At 55.7% G+C, this 22,783-nt stretch overlaps 1 protein-coding gene across 4 annotated transcripts in view; it reads right to left on the reverse strand.

The window, feature by feature from the left end:
* Positions 1–18,700, reverse strand: part of AHRR (aryl hydrocarbon receptor repressor) — a 76,966-nt gene extending 58,266 nt beyond the window's left edge. For 3 of the 4 annotated variants that reach the window (XM_082724607.1, XM_082724606.1, XM_082724605.1), the window contains exons 1-3: positions 18,561–18,700; positions 7,677–7,749; positions 670–851 (exon numbers count right to left, since the gene is read on the reverse strand). In XM_082724607.1, the coding sequence (XP_082580733.1) occupies positions 670–851; positions 7,677–7,738 (244 nt within the window). In that variant the 5' untranslated portion in view covers positions 7,739–7,749; positions 18,561–18,700. The remainder of the gene's footprint in view (positions 1–669; positions 852–7,676; positions 7,750–18,560) is intronic. The other variant, XM_082724608.1, reaches the window with a different exon arrangement.
* Between the last annotated feature and the right edge of the window lie 4,083 nt (positions 18,701–22,783).

Below are 22,783 nucleotides of genomic sequence, written 5' to 3' on the forward strand. Positions count from 1 at the left end.
GGCCGCAGCCCCCACCCCTCCCCAGCGCCCCCCCCCCACTTCACTCGTGCATTTTCCTGACTCCCAAAGACACGGAGTAGGTCACGATTTTGTAAGAAGTTCAGACTTCATTCGAGATGAAGGCGACAGTCACAAGCTCTGAAGTAGGGTGGGGACAGTCCCTTTTCTCCCCCAGGACCTGAGCCAGCCCACAGGGAGAAGGCCCGGCCCAGAGCATCTGATGGAGGAGAGCTCCCCACACACAGTGGCGGCGAGGGTCTGACACGCCTGGCACCCCTTAGCAGAGGGGCTGGTCACAGCAGCCCCAGGACATGCGAAGCAACAACACAGGAGGTTGGCTGCCCGACAGCTACGCTGGCTAAAAGGGGAACGTGGCCTCCTGAGCTCAGTGCCGTGCTGCTGCCCCACGAAGACGCACCTGGCCCTCCAAAGCCCCTCCCGCAGGGCCGCTCTGGCTCCTCAGCCTTTAGTGACCGCTCCTCTGACTGACCCCCTAAGACAGGGGTGCAAACTGGCCCGTCCCAACCAAGTGGGGGGACCCAGGTGAGTCCCAGGTGGGCACGGGTGACCTCCAGCTGGGAGCACGCGGGCACAGGTGACTCCCAGACACACGCACATGGACACGGAGATAACCAGATGGGCACACGTGGGCGCAGGCGAGAGACCCACCTTGGAAGAAGCTCTTCACACGAAGGTAGCTGACGCTGAGGCGCAGGACAGAAAGCTTGTCCAGCTTCGACACGATGTCGGGAGGGAGCGGCAGCAGGCTGGCCAGATGGTCCAGCTCAGCGTTGAGGCGGTCCCGGTGCCGCTTAGAAGGGTTTGACTTCTCGGCCCCCGTGGCCGGCCTCCTGTGGGGAAGCACGCACAGTCAGACTCGGGGCTCCCCACCAGCGTCCATCACCCGCGAGCTGCAAACCCGTCCCTAGAAGTGACCTTACAGTGCAATCAGCTTCTAAATGAAAAAGGCACTGAGAAGGACAAAAGTCCCTGATGCTGGGACGCCTGTGGCTTGGTGGGCTGGACGCCTGCCTTCAGCTCAGGTGGTGGCCCTAGGGTCCTGGGATCGAGCCCCGTGTCGGGCTCCCTGCTCAGCGGGAAGCCTGCTTCTCCCTCTCCCGCCCCAAGATCCTGCTCATCCTCTCTCTGTCTCTGACAAATAAATAAATACAAACATTTTAAAAAAGTCTCCTGACCCTGTGCACACGAGGTTGCGGGGGCCCCATCACCGAGAGGGGCGCTTCCGGAGTGGGAAGGCCTCTCGGGAGCATGGCTGCGAACCAGCTGTGTGGCTCCGGCAAACTTCCTGACCTCTCTGTGTGCACCTTCCCCGGAGCGGAGGAGGACCCTGGCCCCAGTTGCACGTGCTCAGCTTTAACAAATGACCTTGTTAGGACCTGTGGTGCTGATGCGACCAGCCCCTCGGGCCGCAGGGCAGAAAGGGTCGGAGGAAAGAGTCATCACGGAGGACGCCTGGGCGCCGTCCTGCCCGCCCCACTCGCCCATCGGAGGCCGTGAGGTCATGGGCTGTGCCGGTGGGGGGGCGGCTGGAGCCCTGGGTCCCACGACCGAGCCACTCTCCCCCACAGGGAAATTCCCCTGGCCCTGGTTTCCCTGCCCACCACCCCCTCACAGAACAGAGCTGACCCCAGACCCCAGCCGCTTCCCAGTGACCTCCCTCATCTGCCTGTCTGAGGCCCCGGGATGACAGTCTCCTTCGTCTGACCCTATTTCCCGCCTCACAGAAGCAGCGTCTGCAGGCCCTGGTAAACATCACGCACACAAAAGCATCCGAAGCCAAATGAATCGGGTCCAGTAGCTGGCATGGGGAGGGCCGCCGGCAGGCTCGGGAACGGGCTGGCCTGGCTCCCAGGGCCATCCCTCCCTGGGGCACCCGGCCGGCGTGAGGGCTCCTGCTGCTTCTAGGGGCTGGAGTGTCTTCTGGCCGAAAGTTCCTCCTTGTCATGAGGATGGAGAGGTCAAACAGTCTGTCTGTCAGGAGACCCCAAGCACAAACCTGCTTTGCAGAGTCTGAGGGCCCAGACCACAGAAAGCACATGAAAGTCTGCCGCTCCGGCCCGAGGCCACATCTTTGTCCCTCTTTTCATTCCTGTTCTTGGTGTTTTTTTGTTGTTTTTTGTTTTTTAAAGATTTTATTTACTTGACAGACAGAGGTCACAAGCAGGCAGAGAGGCCGGCACAGAGAGGGAGAAGCAGGCTCCGCGCTGTGCAGGGAGCCCGACACGGGGACCCTGGGACCGTGACCTGAGCCAAAGGCGGACGCTTCACCACTGGGTCCCCCAGGCCGCTCTGGGTTGTCTACTTCGTGTCTGGTTACGGGGTCCTTTATCTTCCCGATGCGAGTCCTTGACCAGTGTGCTATGCACAGGTGTTTTGCCCAGTCTTTGTTGTCTTTTCACTTTCCGCTGGGTTTCTTCCTTAATGAGGCACTTGCCTCGAATCCCTCATGCAGCCGGCCTCCGCGTAAACCGGCAGGAGTCCTGGGGACCAAGAGCATCTCTAGCAGGGCCGGCACCTGCTGGTGGAAAGAGAGCCCCCGGCCCTACCACCGCCAGTGAAAGACACCCAAGGTCTCCCCAGAGACAGGGCTGTACCCAGGGCAGGTGCGGGGTTCGGAGAGGGAGGCCACGGGAGATGAGCAGATGGTCCCCGCTGAAATGTCACGTCTGCGGAGGGCTGGGGGCGGGGGGAGCCTCCCTTTCAGCCTTGCTCGAGAGTGAGCTGAGTGGTGACTGCTCCCCACCCCGACCCCACTCCCATGGGGCGCCTGCTGGAGGGTCGGGTGCTGGAAGGGCACCTTCAGAGTGTCTCGCGGCCCCGGCTGCCCCTGGCGCGTCCCTATCAGCCCTCTCCCCGGCCCCAGGGGCCAGACCGGGAACCCTCCTACCCCAGGCCCACGTGCAGGGGAAGCGCCCTGCCAGGCTGGCCTCAGGCACAGGCCTAGGGGCCCGAGGAGGAAGCGCCAAGTCCCTGGGCAGAGACTCAGCAGGAAGGGACAGGGGACGGGAGACCAGTGCCATCAGCAGCACGAGACAGCCGCCGCTGTCTCCGATGGAAGCAAAAGAGAAGACCTGGAAGAATGGGGGGGAGCTCCCCAACCGACCTCCTGGACAGGTTCAACGCACTCACAGTTACAATGCCAGCAGGGCTTTTTCCCAGAAACTGACAGGCTCATCCTAAAAGGTACATGGAAGCACGAAGGACCAGGGAAGCCAATTAAAGAAGAACAATTAGAGGACTGTCCTTTTGATTTTAAGCTTTCTCTAAATCTACAACATTCAAGACGGTTTCGTGTTACGAGAAAGACAGAAGTCTACAGCAGGGACTAGAGCAGGGACTCTAGAAACAAACCCACTTATCTTTGGCCAACTCATTTGACAAAGACATCACGGAGTCCAATAGGGAAAGAAAGTCCTTTCAGGAAATGGGGCTGGTGAACCAGACGCCCATGAACGTAGGTGAGCACCAGGCCTCACCACACACGACTCCCCAGAATCAACTCAAAGAGGGCCACAGACCTCAATCTATAGCCTCCTCTAAAACGTGACAGGAAAACACAAGACAGCATATTTGGGACCTCGGGACAGTCCCAGGACCCTCAGAAGACACATCCACGCTCAAAGTCATAAAAGAAAAAATTGATAAGATGATCCTCATCAATATTTTTAATGTCTTTTGAAAACCCCCACTGAGAACATGGGAAGGGGACTCCTGGTGCTCGTCTACAGGTGTGCGGGATTCGATCTCACAGCTGGGAGCTCCAGCCCGAGCTTCCGAGTAGAGATTACTGAAAAAATAAACAAGATAGACAGCAAAATGAGAAGCAGCGCCACAGACTGGGGGAAGTGTCCCTAATAGCTTATACCCAGAACACATGAAGAAGTACTACAATCCAACAAGAAAACAGAAACTCCAATATGAAGAAAGGCAAGTTATTTAAACAGACACTTCACCAGAGAAGAAATGGGGGTGATGAATCAGCCCACAAAGGACACGCAGCTCCGCTTGGGGCTCAGGAAGGGCAGATGGGAGCCTCGCGAGGCCGGGCCGCAGCCCACGGAGACACAGACGGCACAGAGGCTTGGAGAGCAGTGCAGTGGTTCCCCAAAAGTAACTGGCCTGTGCTGTCGAAGTCAAAAATCCCACCGCACACAAAGCCTTGTCCATAAACGTTCACGGCACCTTCACTGGTACGGGCCCAAACCTGGGAGCCCGGAGTGTCGGCCCACTGGTGACCGAGTGAGGTGGGGCGTCTGGACGTAGCCGCCCTGCTTGGCTGGAAATGGGAGCACACTCGGGGCACGCCAGCTGCCAGTGAATCTCAAGACCATGGTGCATGATTCCATTTACAGAAAACTCTGGAAACACAAAGCAGGCTACTGGACAGAGCACATCAGGGCTTCCTGGACAGAGGTGGAGGCAGGAACGGCACGCAGGACACTGGAGGTGCGGTTCGGGGTCGGGGATGTCTGTGGGGCTTGCACGTGTCACACCAGACTGTGCATGTACACACACCCAGTTCCAGCAAGGACAAAAGCCACAAACCCCTCTAGGAGCTCCTGGGGAGAGCAGGCAGACTCCCATGGGGCCTCCCCATGGCCTCCGTACCCAGCTCCCCAGCCCCCAAACGGGCCTCTCAGGAGAAGGGCTCCCAGCCAGGACCTGGCACTTGGGCGTCTCCTCAGCCCATCGCTGACCCCTTCCAGGAGAGTAGACAGGCATGCACAGACCTACCACAGACCATCCCCAGAAGAGGACGGGGCCAACTGCAGCCCCACAGCCCTCTGGCTTGGCCAGAAACATGGGCCACAGAGCAGCCAGTGCAGCCACAGCTGGTGGGGAAGGCTCATGTCCCAGGTGCAAACAGACATCAAAACCAACTCATCCGGCCTCCAGTGTCCCTAAAACATGTCCCGAGAGAGGTGTTCTGCTCCCAAGCACACAGCCGGCAGCTGCCCTCATGCGGACGGAGATGGTGGCCGTCAGGACACATAGACATGCCAGATGCCGCTTCCTGCTCCCGGTACGCAGAGCCAGTTCGAGTGCACGTGTTGGGCAGGTCCATCTGCAAACACCTAGCGATTGTCCAAGTGACCCCTGGGCTCTCGTTGGTGACCACCCACCCACCCAGTCCCCAGGCTAAACGGTCCAAGACCCTCCCCAACCAGCGAGGAAGAAAGAGACTGTTAACAGTGTTAGGGACAAGCGGTGGTAGTGGGAAAAGAAGACACAGACCCTGACCACAAACCAGGAATATTCCAAGTGCTTGAAAGTTTAAAATATGTATTAGAGACCCAAAAAAGTTTAGAGAATGTACTGGAAATTCCTTCATAAGCTTATAGCAGAGAGAGCTTCCAAACTTTGATATAAGATTAATTAGCTACAAGGGAAATGATGAATAAATCAACCTCATAAAAATTAATTTTTCCACACAGCAAAGACCATGATAGGTAAAATCAAAACTGGAGGAAAGTGTTTAAAACAGATTCTCTAGTATAGAACCAGCCCTAAGACTCAAGGAGCACAAAAACAAACAATTCAATAGCGAAATGAGCAAAAGTGACCAACACTGTTTGCAGGAAAGGAAATCCAGATAGGGTTTTAACCTGACTTACGGGAAGAGCGCAAACTAAAATGATCCAAGTCTGAAATGCAGCGCGGGCACAGGGCAGGAAGGAGGCGTGTTCCAGCACAGCCAAGCACGCCTGGAATGTCCAGAGCTGGTGGCGCCCTCCCCGTGCCCGGTGCCCGCACCCCCGGACAGAGCAGCCCTGCGCGCGGGAAAGTCTGGGGGCCCGGGCGGGGCCGTGTTCAGCCTCTTGCAAGGCAAGGAAGAGCCGGCCGCGGCTCTGTGGGCCCTGGCAGGAGACACAAGTCTCCCAGGTCAGAGACCGGGGCTCATCGCTCACCCCACGGCAGGCGGTGTGCCCCTCTGTGTGTCTGTGTCATTCACTGTGTCCCCGAGTCCCAGGGGACTGACCCAGACAGCCCCAGGCAGGTGTGGCCCTGCAGGGTCTGCATCCCAGGAGTCCCAGGGCAGACAGCCCCCCACGGGCACGGTGAGCGGCAAACGAGCCGCCCAAGGGAGAGGCCCCTCTTCCCCCAAGTTGCTCATCCAGATGCAGCCGGGGAGGCAGCGCAGGGAAGGTGGTCCCCACACAAACAGGCCGGCATGCGTGGCGCTCACGGCGGACTGCTGCCCTGGGGGGAGCTCAGCCGCAAAATGACGCGGGCAGCTCTGGGCATCTGCGAAACGGTCTCACCGGGCGCTGCCGGACCAAAGGACAGCGGGCTGGACGCCGTCCCTGAACGGATGTCGTGTGTCCGGACCTGCTGCTTTCCGCAGGAGCCTCTCGGGACAGGCTCCCAAGACACGGCTGGGGTGGCGGGCGGGAGGGGACTGCTGGGGCTCTGAGTTTTGAACCAGACGAGCATCAATAACTCAGATGAATTCCTCCATAATAAATGCCTCAAAAACTCATTATCTCAGACCCTGTTCTTGGAGCAAACACAATGAAAGCAGGAACCATAGCTCGCTCGCCCCAGAGGGTCCCGCACAGAGCATGGTGTGCCCTGAGGCCCGCGTGCTCTCCAGCGGGGACCTGTCCCGCATGCATGAGCGGCACTCCCTGGCCCCGGGCACAGATGCCCGCCGCTTTCCGCCACCCGCCTCAGTCTGGGTGGCACCACCACAGCGGCCCCCGGTGGCCCATGGCAGCCCACGGCGGCCGCATGACCCACTCAGGGACATGCCCACTTTCCGAGTCCCACCTCTCGAGCCCTCCCCGCCATTGTCAGGTGGTGGCCGCCATCCCAGACCTCTTGCAGAGCCGCGCTCCCCCAGGGTCGGGGAGGGCAGCCCGGGCCGCAGAGACGCAGGCCCGGCTTCAGTTGCCCCTGGAGGGTGCAGTCCACACACGGGGCCTTGCAGTCACGTGCACTGGGCAGAGCTGCGTCTCACACACACGTAGAGGCCAACAGTGGGACTCCTTGCGGGACCCCCGCCAGAGGAGCCAGGAGCTGGGGCAGCCCCAGGGCACAGCAGGGGCATAGCAGGGGCACAGCAGAGCGGCCCCAAACCCTGTCCCGCCCACCCCCACGGCAGACTGCACGCCCTAGTGTCCCACATGCCCCTGGGCCAGCAGCGGGACTCTGTCTGGGGAGTGAGGGCCACCGGTCCCCCTCCCTACTTTGCAAGCCTTCTGGAGGCCCCCAGGCAGGGGTCAAAGCCGCACACTAAGTGCCGCATGCGAGTCCTCGAGGACAGGCTTCCCCCAGGCCGAGAGGGATGTGGCGCTCACTGAAAACCGTGTGGACGTCTTGGGCCCCCATGGGCACTTCTGGCCAGAGGCGTCCCTCCGCGCTGACCTCGCCGTCCAGTCCAAGTGGGGAAAGCGGCCCAGAGCCATCCGGAGAGGCGCCGCAGGCTTGAGGGTGTGCAGGGAGCCTGCGGCCACAGACCCGGCTCCGCTGCTGTGGCCCCAGCCCCGCGCGCCGCTGGCCACGCACGACCTGCCCTCGCTCTCGGCGTCCCGGCATGCGCTCCTCACAAGGAGCAGAGACCGGCCCCTCCACGCGACCCTAACCTATCCCTAACCCTAACCCTAATCCCTCCACGCGACCGCATAGCAAAAGCCGAAGACGGGATACTTTACTGTTTCTGAACGGGCTTCCGTCTCTTGCGGCCGGCGTACAGGCACTCCCCCGGCGGGATCATCGTCTCTGGCCCTGGGGAGGAGACGAGCACACGCGGGTTAGTCCAGGAGGCCCCGCCCGCACCGTCCCCAGACCCGCACCCACCACGGCGTCAGCCCCGGCCTGCTGTGCTCACCGGGGTCCCCCCACGGACTCCACAGCGGGGTCCCCCGCCCGCATCAGCAACCGAACCAGGTGACCTGCAGAGCCCGCCCGTTGAACCCCGCACACCCTGTTTCCCTCAGCGAGAAGTTGCTGCAGGGTGCAGGGTGCAGGGAGCACGCACGGCCCCCGCCATGATGGCAGTGCCCTGGTGTCCAAGCCCGACCCGAGGACCCGTGTCACTGCACCCGTCTGGGGATCAGCGCTGGGCCCCTGCAGTCAGTTCTGAAAGAGCTTTCGGTAGAGAAACGGCCTGAGCCTGTCCTCAGGAGCCAGACACCGTTCCACGGGCGCCCACGAGACAGACACGCGGCTGCAGGGCCACAGAGCGGCTGCTGCATCAGGGCTCTGAGGGGACTGTTCCTCAGGCGAGGGGCCACGTGTGTCCTCACTCGGTGGCGTTTGTGGCGGGTCTTCTTCCTCTTCTCTGCCCTCCCCTGTAGGGCCCCGTACTTCAGAGCCAACAGGCTTCCTCTTCCGCGTGTAAAATCTCCCACTCCACTCCACGGTCTGGACTTTGCCCACGGCTGCCCCGAGCCCAGCTGAACACACCCTCCGGCCTCCACCAGCAGGGCTGCACATGGCGCGGGGATCCAAGAGGAGGTCCCATGAACCAGCCCAGGATCCGTGCCCTGAGGCTGGTAGGCTCACCCATCACCTGGGAGAGGGCACCAAAATCTTGATTTTTCCATGCAGGGAAGGTATACGAGCCCTCCCAAACATCCTACAGACCAGCGCGCAGTGCCCACACACGGCCTGTCACCCGGCCAACAGACTTGCACTGGAGCTTAGGAGCCCTCACCTGGCCTCAGGAAGAGGGGGCATCAACACAGAATGTCCACCCTGAGTGTGAAGAGCCACAGGAATATCCGACGTAGGTCACGAATGTGCTTTGAATATAAGAAACACACCTTGAACATAAAGACCTAAGTAGGTAAAGTAAGTGGATAGGAAAACATGTGCCATGTAATCAGTAATCAAAAGAAGCTGGGGTCCTTATGAGCATATGAGACACAGTAGGCTTAAGAAAAAGGACTATACCCAGGGACAACAACATTCCTTTCTCAGTAATCAATAGAACAAGTAAACCAAAAATCAGGAAGGCTTTAGAAGATGTAAACAGTCAAGACTTGAACTGACGGACATTTACAGAACACCCACTCAGCAGCAGCAGACCATGCATTCTTTGCACATGGAACATTCTTCAGGATAGACCAAATGCTGGGACTTTGAACAATCCTCAACAAACTCAAAAGAATAGAAATCATACAAAGTATATTTTGTGACAATGATGTGATTATACTAGAAAGATATATGGAAGATGCCCAGATATTTGGAAAGCAATCCACTCCTAAACAACCATGGGTAAAAGAGAACATCTCAAAGAAATTTAAAGCACTTTGAACTGAATGAAAATGAAAATACAACATATCAGATTTTGTGGGACACAGCTGAGCAATACTTTGATGAAAGTGATATTATTAAACATTTATATGAGGAAAAAAAAGATCTCAAATAATGTAAGCTTCAGGCGCCTGGGTGGTTCAGTGGGTTAAGCCGCTGCCTTCGGCTGAGGTCATGATCTCAGGGTCCTGGGATCGAGTCCCGTATTGGGCTCTCTGCTCAGCAGGGAGCCTGCTTCCTCCTCTCTCTCTCTGCCTGCCTCTCTGCCTACTTGTGATCTCTGTCTGTCAGATAAATAAATAAAATCTTTAAAAAAAAAATGTAAGCTTCTACTTTAAGTAACTAGGAAAAGAGAAAATAAATTCAAATCAAGCAGAAGGATGGAAGTAATAAAGAAGAAAAAATCAATGAAACTTTAAACAGAAAAGTAGAGAAAACTTGATGAACCAAAAGTCAGTTCTAGGAAAAGATTAATGGAATGGATAAACCTCTAGCCAGATCAAGAAATAGAGAAGACACAAATGACCAGGATCAGGAGTGAAAGAGGGGTCATCACTACAGATCCCACAGACATCAGAATGAAAATAAGAGTATACAACTATGAACTTAACTGTTTCCCCAAACCCCAAATCCATATGTTGAAGCCCTAATCCTCCAGTGGAGGCGGGGCCTTGAAGGAAGTGACTAAGGTTGCATGAGGTCATAAAAGCAGAGCCCTGATCTGTTAGAACTGTTGCCTTTATAAGAAGAGGAAGAGACACCAGGGCTGTCTCCTCACTATGCATACGGAGTCACTGCAAACCAAGAAGAGAGCTCTGCTGGAAAGCAAATCAGCAGTGTTGGGAAGACGTGACCGCCACTTGACCTGTGAGCCGGACGGGGTACTAGGAAGCTCTTCATCCCCCTCCCTTCTCCTTGGATGTGGGCTCCACTCGCCTTTCCTGCTCCCAGCAGCTGCTCTAAGGACACAGTCTTGAGAAGTGCATGATACATGTGACTGAGCCTAGTCGAGGCCTCTTTATAGAGATGACTTTTCAGAGATGGCCAGAGGATGCTGGACCCACTCATCTTTCTGCCGCCTACGACAAGCTTCTGCATGTAATCTCTCTCGGCTTACTCAAACCGTCACCTTCCACGTTCTCAGTCTCTCCCTCCTTCCACAAACAGGGCCTGACTTCAGACCACACCTGAGAGAGCACCTGAGAAGCTCGTAAAACCAGCCAGCAAGTACCTGGTCTTGGACTTGCAGCCTCCAGAACTATGAGGAATAAATGTGTGTTGTTCAAGCCCCCAGTAGGAGCTTCTGTTGTGGTAGCCCAAACACAGAGACAAATACTAACCCCACAAATCCAATAATTTAGGCCAAATGGGCCAATTCCTCGAAAGACACAAACTACCCAATTTACTCAAGAAAAAAACCACAACTGTTTGATCCTATTTCTATTTCAATAATAAAAAACAAAATAAAACAAAAAACACTCAGGCCCAGAAGGTTTCAATGGTAAATTCTACCACTTTTAGAAAAAAAATTAATAATACCAATTTTCTGCAACCTCTGGTAGAAAATTGAAAATACAATTTAAAAAATTGATAATTTGTTTATAAGTTCAGCATCACCCTGACCAAAAACCATACACTTCAAGAAAACTACAGACTGATATGTACCATGGACACAATCAGGTCAGCAAACGTAATCAGCAATACAAATAGGGCCAAACAGGATGGGCGAGTGAGGGTTATCCAAGAATTCAAGGCCACTTCGACATCCAACAATTGGTCATTGCAATTCCCTACTTTAATAAACTAATGAAAAAATACATATGATCATCTCCTATATGCAAAAAAGTATTTGACAAAGAAAAGGATTTGAAGGGAGCTTAATTACCCCGATGCAGGGCTTCTACAGCAATGCCTACTTGAGCGTCACACCTGACCACGAAAACTGAGCTCCTCCTGGAGCCCACAGACCCTTCATCCCGCTTCCCACTCAGCACCGTGCGCGTGTCCTCGATAGGGCAGCGAGATGAGGAAAAGCAGTGCCGTAACGTTGGGGAGGGGAGACAGAACCCTGCTTACAGACAATGTGATTGTACCTACAGAAATCCCTGGAAGTTTACTAAGACAAATCTCTTACAGTAATTGAGGTCAGAAAGGTCGAAGGGTAAAAGGACAATATACAAAAGTCAAGTGTGTTTCTGGAGACCAGTCGTGAGCCACCAGAACAAAGGGTTTTGAAAAGTAGTACCATTTACAGTAGCACCAAAATAAAACCGAAATTCTTGAGTATTTCAGTATACTATGTGTATAACTGGGGCTCCAAACAATAGAGGTGGCAGAAAAAAATTGGATAGAAATTTGTCCAAACATGGAAAACCCAAAAGACTTCACTCTAAAACTGCTAGAACTTGTACAGGAATTCAGTAAAGTGTCAGGATATAAAATCAATGCACAGAAATCAGTTGCATTTCTCTACACCAACAACAAGACAGAAGAAAGAGAAATTAAGGAGTCAATCCCATTTACAATTGCACCCCAAACCATAAGATACCTAGGAATAAATCTAACTAAAGAGGCACAGAATCTATACTCAGAAAACTATAAAGTACTCATGAAAGAAATTGAGGAAGACACAAAGAAATGGAAAAACGTTCCATGCTCCTGGATTGGAAGAATAAATATTGTGAAAATGTCTATGCTACCTAAAGCAATCTACACATTTAATGCAATTCCTATCAAAGTACCATCCATCTTTTTCAAAGAAATGGAACAAATAATCCTAAAATTTATATGGAACCAGAAAAGACCTCAAATAGCCAAAGGGATATTGAAAAAGAAAGCCAAAGTTGGTGGCATCACAATTCCAGACTTCAAGCTCTATTACAAAGCTGTCATCATCAAGACAGCATGGTACTGGCACAAAAACAGACACACAGATCAATGGAACAGAATAGTGAGCCCAGAAATGGACCCTCAACTCTATGGTCAACTAATCTTCGACAAAGCAGGGAAGAATGTCCAATGGAAAAAAGACAGCCTCTTCAATAAATGGTGCTGGGAAAACTGGACAGCCACATGCAGAAAAATGAAATTGGACCATTTCCTTATACCACACACGAAAATAGACTCAAAATGGATGAAGGATCTCAATGTGTGAAAGGAATACATCAAAATCCTTGAGGAGAACACAGACAGCAACCTCTTCGACCTCAGCCACAGCAACATCTTCCTAGGAACATCGCCAAAGGCAAGGGAAGCAAGGGCAAAAATGAACTATTGGGATTTCATCAAGATCAAAAGCTTTTGCACAGCAAAGGAAACAGTTAACAAAATCAAAAGACAACTGACAGAATGGGAGAAGATATTTGCAAACGACATATCAGATAAAGGACTAGTGTCCAGAATCTACAAAGAACTTAGCAAACTCAACACCCAAAGAACAAATAATCCAATCAAGAAATGAGCAGAGGACATGAACAGACATTTCTGCAAAGAAGACATCCAGATGGCCAACAGACACATGAAAAAGTGCTCCATATCACTCGGCATCAGGAAAATACAAATCAAAACCACAATGAGATATCACCTCACACCAGTCAGAATGGCTAAAATCAACAAGTCAGGAAATGACAGATGCTGGCGAGGATGCGGAGAAAAGGGAACCCTCCTACACTGTTGGTGGGAATGCAAGCTGGTGCAGCCACTCTGGAAAACAGCATGGAGGTTCCTCAAAATGTTGAAAATAGAACTGCCCTATGACCCAGCAATTGCACTACTGGGTATTTACCCTAAAGAACAAACGTAGTGATCCAAAGGGGCACCCAAATGTTTATAGCAGCAATGTCCATGATAGCCAAACTATGGAAAGAACCTAGATGTCCATCAACAGATGAATGGATCAAGAAGATGTGGTATATATACACAATGGAATACTATGCAGCCATCAAAAGAAATGAAATCTTGCCATTTGCGACAACATGGATGGAACTAGAGCGTATCATGCTTAGCGAAATAAGTCAAGCAGAGAAAGACAACTATCATATGATCTCCCTGATATGAGGAAGTGGTGATGCAACATGGGGGCTTAAGTGGGTAGGAGAAGAATAAATGAAACAAGATGGGATTGGGAGGGAGACAAACCATAAATGACCCTTAATCTCACAAAACAAACTGAGGGTTGCTGGGGGGAGGGGGGTTGAGGGAAGGGGGGTGGGGTTATGAACATTGGGGAGGGTATGGGCTTTGGTGACTGCTCTGAAGTGTGTAAACCTGGCGATTCACAGACCTGTACCCCGGGGGATAAAAATATATGTTTATAAAAAATTAAAAATTTAAAAAAATAATAAAGAAATTTGTCCAAACATAATGAAAACTGTAAACTTACAGATTCAAGAAGATCAATAAAGTCTCAGCACAGAAACATGAAATTGCAGCAAAGTCAGTCCTAATCAAGTTGCTCATAGCCGGGGCCTCCAGAACAATCGTAAAAGCCACCACAGAAAACAGCCACCGGGTGCGCAGGGACACGGGCAGTATGACGGCAGCCGCCTCGTTGGGGAAGCACAGAGACGGCGGAGCCACGTCATAAAATTCCACACCCTGGGAACACAGCTTTCAAAACTGAAGGGCTGGAGAGTTTTCCAAACACACAAGAACTGAAAGACTGGCTCACCAGCTGACCCACGCTGTAAGACATGCGAAGGGGTGTCTTCAGGCCAGACGAAAGTGATACCAGATGGTAACACGGGTCCACCAAAGGGAACGGGAGGCATAGGAAACAGAGCTGCTGGGTACAAACCCAGGGTCTGCTCTTACTGTTTAACTGTCTTTGAAAGACAGTTGTTTAAACAACGATGAGCACGTGTTGTGGGGTTTGTAACGTGTGTAGAGGTGAGGGGTATGGAAACTGTGGCACCTAGGCCAGGAGGGGGGACACGCAAGGGCCCGGTGGAAGGTTCCTCCCTGTTCACTGAGTGCTGTGATGGTGCTCAAAACTCGTGCCAAGTATCCAGGAGTAAGAAGCTTCCGATCCCAGGGCTCAGATGTGTCCTTCTTCCTGCTCCCCACCGCCGGAGGCTGACAGACTCAGTGACCTTCTACCCCCCCCACCCCAGGGGCTGAACCATACCCTCTCCAAAGAGCCCGGAACCGCAGCCTCGGAGAGGCTCCCCATGTCTGAGTGCGCTCTTCCAGCTTGTTCTGCCACCCTGGGCGTCCTCCACAGTCTTCTTCTCACCTTTATGGTCCATCTGCTGTTGGGTTAGTACTCCCTTATAGAAGTCCCTCAATTCAAACAAAAAATTAAGCTGAAAACACAAAAATCTGATTTTTTTAAAGCCTACCCGTGTCAGTGTTACGTACTAAGAAATGACACGTTGGGGACACACTGCACCATCTGAGAGCAGAGTGGGGTCTACACGAAACCAGACCGTTTGATACCGATACTGCGTCTGTGCCACTCGATGAACAGGCTGGGCTCATTACAACCTCCTCTTCACTTTTGGTAAAGATTTGAAATTTTCCATAATAACAAGTTTTTAAAAAAAGCATAAAAAAGCAGCAAAATGTGGCATAAGAACAGAGACCCTATCATGCCGAGGCCATTCGATGGGGAAGGAGAATGTTGTCCCCAGACGGGTGAACGGACATCCCTGCCTCACACCGTATGAAAAATTAACCAAAATTACTTAAAGACCTTTGTGTGAGAGGTAAAATGATAAAACATGGGGCTACACCTTCATGACCTTAAATTTGGCAAAAGATTCTTAGATGTGTCACTAAAGGCACAAATAAAAGACTTTTTTAAAAAAAATCAGACTTCATCAAATTTTAAAACCTGTGCTTCAGAGGACACCATCCAGTCACAGAACAGGAGAAGACCTTTGCAAATCATGCATCTGCTCAGTCTACTGCCCAAGACATACACAGAATTCTGACAGCCCAACAACAACAAAAAGAGAAACGGCCCAATGGAAAATGGTCAAAGGACCTGAGCAGACATTTCCCCGCAGAAAACCTGCCAACGGTGACCAGACGCCCGGGAGCGCCTCGGTCCGCAAGCGCTGGGGAGACGCGATCAAACCCGCAGCGAGCGCGGCCCTGCCCCCCAGGCCGGCTCAGGACAGAGCGAAGGCCAGCGACAGGCGCTGGTGAGGACGCGGAGCCCCCCGTGGCCCCGGGGCGCCCGCGTGGCAGACCCCCGAGAGCAGACAGAGGCAGCCCAGCGGTCGCGCTCCTGGCCGTGCACCCAGGAGAACTGAACACACGCTCGGCACCGTCGGTCACAGCAGCCGCGCGTCGACGACCGTGAGGCCGCCCAGGGCGAGCATCGCTGGGGGGGCCCGGCCGGCGGCGCCCGCGCTGGTTCCCCATCGGCGGGGACCAGACAGCGGAAAGGTCAGCGGTCGCCAGGGCCGGGGAGGAAGGACCGCCCGGAACGACCGTCTCAGCCGCAGGGAGCGTCTGTCCGGGGTGAAGGGGAAGTTCTGGACGCAGCGGGCGGGAGGCGCCCAACTCTGGATATACTAAACGCACGCGCCGGACGGTACTTTAAAAGGCTAATTGGAGCCGACGTGACTGCTCTGAGGGTAAACCCAGGACACAAATGTACGCTGATCGCAGGTGAAGTTTCTGGGGGGCTGAGAAAGGGACTAGCAGGGGCAGCGGCGGGCGCGGACTGCAGCCGTCTGAGGGCACCTGCGCGCGGGAACAGACGCAGGCGGCAGCGGCAGGGGCGCGGCGGGCGGGGGGTTCCGAGCGGACGAGGATGGTGGGAAACGGCCGCTGAGCGCGTCGGTGTGCCAGACTGTCCGCATGCGTGTTCCGGACCCCCGGGGCACGCAGCAGGAGTCGGGGGCAGGAGAGCTCTGGGCCCTGGCAGGCGGGAGCAGGAACCCACGGAGAAATGCTTCCGCCTTCGCAGCCTCGTCCTGGGCCATGGCCGCCACACCTGCCCTGCTCTGGGCAGCCAGGCAGACCCTCGGTGGCTGCAGGCCGGGGAGCAAAGCCATCCCAGGCCTGGCCCCAGCTTAGGCCCCAGGAGGGGCCGAGCATGCAGCAACCTAGAGTCACGCGTGAGGTCGAAGGTGAAGGGGACCCCATCCCCAGCACCACCGTTCCCTGGATGAGCCCTAAACCTGGAGCAGGGGTGGCATGGGGGCGGGCAGATGACAGAGAAGATGAGGAGGGGCCATTCCTGTCCCAGCTGACCCTGACCCCTTCACCGGAAGTCTCTACCCCACGCAGGAACTGGCGCAGGGCCGAGCCTGCATCGTGTGCCCACTCCACAGCCTCGCACCTTCTGCCCCACAAAACCAAGAAGTCCCTTGGTGTCTCCATCTCAGTGCTCAGTACAACCCTGGACACAGTTTATGGTCAGAAGCACCAAAGGCAGGTAAATAGTCACAGGTACCCCCACGGGGTATGTGTGGAAGAGATCAAAGGGGCTGCGCATCGACCGGCACACACACCACCACAGGCCTCGCTGGAAAACCAGTCTGGGTTCCGTGTGAGCTGAGGTTTCCGCCCTGGGAATCCAACAGACAGGTGGACATTACGGCGTTTTACCAAATACCTGTGCGTTCTCCTCAAAAAGATGAAGCCTCCATCGGAACAGACGGAATTCCTGGAAGCAGTGCCCCCCAGGACACAGGTCTCCGCCTCAGGTGCAGGCGGCAGACGCCCCATTGGGAAGTGAGAGCAGGGGACGCTCCGCGCAGGGCTCCCGCAGCCTGCGGCTGGCCTGGGCCAGGGTCCCCCCTGCAACCACGGACGGTGCTGGGCCAGGAGGCAGATGGGGACCTGCAGGCATGCGAGGGGCCCAGCAGGGGGGTTGGTGGCCCTCCCTTCCCCGCTAAGCTAAACCTGAGCTTTTACTTAGGAATCCTTCTCCAGGGGCTCCTGGGTGGCTCAGCTGGTTAAGCGTCTGACTCTGGATCTTGCTCAGGTCTTGACTTCAAGGTCATGAGTCTAAGGCCCCTGTGGGGCTCCGTGCTGGGCGTGGAGCATCTTTAATGGGCACGCACTGCTGTGGGACCACACTAGGGGTCTGAGTCCAAACTCCAACTCCGCCTCAGAGTTCTTGTGCCTAAATGAGGGGAAGGCCAGCCACGGGCTGCCGGAGCGCCGCCACAGGCGACGCGGCTTCCCATGAGAGGGCTGCACTGCCCGCTCACCACTCACCACGAGAGAGGCGGCCAGCTCATCGCCACGGGGTCTCCACCTAATGGCCGGTGCCAGGACTGCCACCGGGACGGGGCTCCCTTCCAGGGGCCTGCAGAAGCCTAATGGCGGACACTGGGTGGAGGTTGTCCAGGCTTAAGGGCCCGCCTCTACCAGAGACCGCCTGGAGTGCCCCCAGGGTGAGTCAGCAGCTGTCCAGGCCAGAAATCCAGGTATACAACTTTCAAGGATGCAGAGCTTGGGCACAGATGTCCTGGGCACACACTCACGTTCTGAACCCCTCAAGGACGGGCTGTGGCTGGTCAAACAGAGGCCATGTGTAGGTCACAGGGGCTACCCCCCTGTACCCCATGACATGATGATGCTGAAGGCCACTGTACACTCCCAAAGAGGGAAGAAGCCTCCAGTGCCCTGGAAAAAGGCAGGAGGAAGGTCCCCAGGAAAGAGGTGCCCCAGACCTTTGATCTCTGGCCCTGACCGGTCACCAGCCCCGTGAGCAGCCCCTTCCCCAGCTGAGTCGCAGTGGGAACACCGGCCAGCAAGTCACGGATGGCCGGGGCCACTCACAGAGTCGCCAGGATCCGGGATTTGGGGCCACTCAAATTAAGACTTTGAGGCGGGGGAATAAAAAAGGAAACTTTCTTGGTGCCGCTAACTGAAACCAAGCGCATTCCTGGAACACAAACACGGGCCCTTCCGCCCTTCCCGAGTGTGAGAACCAAGCCTGGTGCTCCCCGCCGGGTAGGAGGGCGCCAGGCTGTGCGCCCCAGCCCCGGCCCCGGCCCTCCTCCGCCCGCCGCCCTGTGGAAGGCTCGGGGGCCCGTGCCGAGCCCCGCAGCATCTGCCCACGAAGTTTCTGAAGGACACCGGACCGAGGGCAGAACTAGCCCAGCGGGCCCAGGGCGGTGGGTCACAGGCAGGGGCTGGTGGGGAAGGGAGACACCGCGGGGCCAGGAGCGGTCCAGGCCGACGCGCTTCCCTCTTCCCCTTCTGGCTCTCAGGTGCGCACCCACCGCCCGGCCCCGGCGCCCCGCGGGAGGGCGGCTGGCTGGAGCCCCTCGGCGGAGCGGGGGCCGGCGGGGCGCGCCGGGGACACTTACCCGGGCCGGCGGGGCGCGGAGGCTCAGGCGCACCCGCGGGAGGAGCCCGCCCGGGCCGGGAGCTGTGGCGGCGCGGCTGCCGGCGCTCGCATCTCCGGGACGGGGACCCGCGGCGGCCGCGCACGGACCGCCCCACCCCGGCACGCGAGCCCGCCCCGCCCCGGGGCCGACCGAGCGCGGGAGGCGGCAGGGCGCTCGCGCATCCCCGCCCCGCGCTCCGGGCCGCCCTCCGGCTCTGCGTGCGCCTCGCGCGGGTCGCGCCGTGGCCCGTCGGGGACCCGAGGGCTCTCCCACGGTCTGTCCGGCCCCGGCCGGCTGGTGCCCCTCGAGGTCCCGGCCCCCCCGGCACGCGCCCCACCCACCTGCGCCGGCAGAGGCCAAGCGCGCACCTGCCCGCGGGGCGGAGACGGGGCGCGCAGGCGGCCCGACCCAGTAGGTGATGGGAGCAGAGCGTCTCCCGCCGGCTCCAGTGGGGCTGTTGCGGGAATCGGAAGGAACACGAGGTTGTACGGGCTCGAAGATGCTATGACACGCTGACCCGGGGCTTCCCGGGACTCTCAGGGTCCACCAGACGGGCGCGCGGAGCGCACGCCCTGCCCGGCCGACACGCGGGGAGAGGCGCGGTCCTCCTCCCTGGACCTCTGGCGGCCGCTCCCTGTCCTCTAAGGCTCCGAGGGTCGTAGGGCCCGCCCCTGCTCCAGCAGGCCTGCTGGCCTGGAACCACCCCGACGCCCGCTGATCTTGGCCTCACAACCTGAGGTGTCCGCCGGACGCCTGAGCGACCCCGACCCGCTCCAGCGCCACAGTCCTCACCCCGGGCCGCCATGGGGTCGCCTGACCCCCAGCCCACGTGCAGGCCCCCGGTGGTCTCCGGGATCAGCCCCTCATGCAAGCCCCACCGCGCATCCCTGCAGCTAGTCCTGTAGGGGGCATTCCTGCGCCCACCAGACTCTGAGCAAAATCCTGTCTCCTCAGAAGCCCCCAGTATCTTTCTCTTCCTGGAGTCACTGATGTCCTCTGAATGAGCAAGCATGAGTGCCTCAGGATCTTTGCACTCACTGTCCCCTCAGGGAAATGCTCTTCTCTGGATGCTCACAGGAGGGCAAACTGTTTCTGTCGGAGAGAAGACCCACAGCAAACCAAGGCCACCACTGTCCATCTCCTCTCCCTGCTCTGTCTCCCTGGTGCACACCGCACCTGAAATCACTGCCGGGGACCAGGTAAACTCCCCAGGTCTGTTCACCTCTACCCAGGAAGAATACGGTGCCTACTGCAGAGAAGGCACTCAAACTCGTGGGCCTTGGGGTGCTGCAGGGCTGGGTTCGTTAGGTGGCTGCCTGCCACTGGGGTCATGATCTCTCGAGCCCCACATCAGGCTCCCTGCTCAGTGGGGAGCCTGCTTCCTCCTCTCTCTGCCTGCCTCTCTGCCTACTTGTGCTGTCAAATAAATAAATAAAATCTTTAAAAATAATAAAATAAAAACGTTTGCTGAGTGAATGGTGTCGTGTCATTTTTGACAGGGAGCTGCTTGCAGCTGTATTGTGATAGCTTGTATGTCTTCAGAAGCTAAAATCAGTAGTTGCATCCTGATGCAACTTTTGTAACGTGCATTATGGACAGAAAAGGTTTGGGTGAATAACTGAGATTATAGGAGAAAGTCAATTTCTTTTTACTTTTTAAAATTTTTAAAAAAGATTTTATTTACTTGAGAGAGTGAGTGAGCGTTAGCGGGGAGGTGGGGGACAGAGGGGGAGGGACAAGCAGACCCCCCACTGAGCAGGGAGCCGGATGCGGGGCTCCATCCCAGGACCCTGAGATCATGACCTGAGCCAAAGGCAGACACTTAACGGACTGAGGCACCCAGGCGCCTCTTTAATTACTGTTTAAAATTTCTACAATCTCTGCACATATTTGTAAAAAGCATGTAGTACTTATTTTGTACTTATTTTGGTAATTCTTTTGGTTGTTAAATAAGTAAGCATGTGTATGATTTCTGGAGGGGGGACACATCTTGCAGAGGTAAGGTGGGGGGGGCCCGGACCCAGGGATGTGGGCAGGACACCTGTTGGGTCCCTGCACTCCAGGTCTGGAGCCCTCTAGTAAGAGCTGGCACTTCCCCTGCACGGGAAGATGGCACCCCCACATCCAGGGACCCCTCTCTGTTCAGGCCCCTGGCACACCCACCCACCCACCAGGACTGGCAGGAGTGAGACACTTGACCGCTACTTCCTGGGGCAGGACCAGCACAGGTGATGCTGCACGGTCCCTGGTGTAGAAGAAAAGCAACATCCAGCTTCCCTCCTTCCCTGAAACTGCCCCTGATGGCCTGAGCCACCCACGTCCCAGGCAGTCTGTGCTTGTGAAGAGCAAACACCATCCAGGCCCTGCCAGGGGCCAGGAACTTGCATCGGTCTTGTACCCGGCTACAGCCCCATAGCTGACCCGCTATGGGGGCGGAAAAGAGGAGGAGGGAAGAAGCGAGCTCGTTTGTCACCATCTATTTCCTGACCTACTTCCTGTAATTTATTTCCTGTCTCCTCCAATCTCTCCCCACCCCCCACCAGCCCTGCCAGCCCCAACTAAACATGACTCATTTGCTTGGTTTTCTTTGAACTATTGTTGTCCTCCACATCCTTCAGCAGCTCTGAGAACGAGCCTTCCGCAGGGCTCCCCAAGTGAGGTTGCGCCCACGTGGGCAGACCTGCCACTCACCCCGGCTTCCCTGGACCCCGGCTTCCCCGTCCTCCTGCTAGTTCTGTCCAGAATCTCGGCCCTTCCTCTTGGTGTTCCCACTCGTTTCCTGGCACGTATCCTCCAGGAGCTTCCTAGTGTCTTGAAATCTAGTGACAGAATTCGAGGTGCAAACAACTTCCCTCCACACATCTGGGGAGGGGGCCGTCTCCTGCCACAGGACCGCCCAGTCCCGGAGTCTCAGGAGCACCTGTGCTTCCCTGGGGGGGGGGGGGCTCTCCTTGACCCTGGGCTCTAATGCCCCTCGGCACCGCCCTGTTCCTCTGTAGTGCCCTTCCAAACTAGCCCTACTCCCTTTAGGTCTGGAAAATGCCCCCTTTGGGAAATTTTCTTCCCTTGAGTTTTCTCTGTTCTTTAGCTTTTCTCCCATCTAGATATTCTGTTTTTAATTTCCAAGAATTGTTTCTTATTCTGGATTCTTACAGAATTGGGTCTTTTTTAAACAGATGCAGTACTTTTGGTGGCCTCTGAGTTACTGGCTGGAAGTCGTTCGGGCTCTAAGACGTTTTTCTGGTTCCTGAGTCGCTATTTCACAACCGTGACGTGAGCTTAGCTGCACCCACCCTAGAATGAGGCACTGCCCTCAATGGACCTGTTCTCGGGGGGTGGGTTTCTCTGGCTTCCTGCCCGGGAGGTGGGGGGCCTGCCTACAGGAAGCCCTCCCTTACCCCCTGTCCATGTCCTCCTGCACCACCCTGCACTCTGGCAGCTTCTCCCTGGAACCTGGGGCCAGGTGTCTCCTGAGCCACGTGACCCTGAAGCTTTGTTTCCCTCTCTGGTTCTTTTTATCATTTGAAGGCAATTTCAAGAGGAACTTTGCTCTCTGAATTGTGAGCAGCGAGTTTGATCCTTTTTTAAACAAGGTGAGGCCCAGTCGGCCTGGCCTAGAGCATCACCCAGTGGGAAGGCTGGATGGGTCAGATGTGCCCTCTGGGCTCCCTTGCTCCTGCATGAACGGGGTGAGGTCCAGGGTGCCCTGTGTCCGAACTGAAGCCCAACCACCACTGATCATGCAACCTTGGCCAAATTATGGGCCCTCTATAGGTCTTCATTTTCTTACCCAGAAAACAGAGAACTACAGACAAATGGAACAGAGAGCCCAGAAATTAACCCTCAGCTATGTTATGTAACAATATATATAAGTCATAAAACAGCCTCGTGGCTAACGATGTCTGACAAAGGTGCCAAGACCATTCCATGCGGGAAAGACAGTCTTGCCAGCAAAAGGTGGTGGGAAAAACGGATACGCACATGCAGGAGAAGAACGCTGAACCTAACACCATGCGCAAAAATTAAATGATCACAGACTGGAAATGAGAGAGAACGCTGAGAACACCACACAGGGGAAAAGCCTCGGGACACTGACATTTTTCCGAGGACGACAAGCGAATGAATGGTCAGTAGCATCTGAAAAGGGGCTTCATGTCATCAGGGATATGGAAGCCAAAGCCACGGTGAGATCCCACCTCGCG

Source organism: Mustela nivalis (genome assembly GCF_964662115.1).
Source record: "Mustela nivalis genome assembly, chromosome: 3".
NCBI lineage: Eukaryota > Metazoa > Chordata > Mammalia > Carnivora > Mustelidae > Mustela > Mustela nivalis.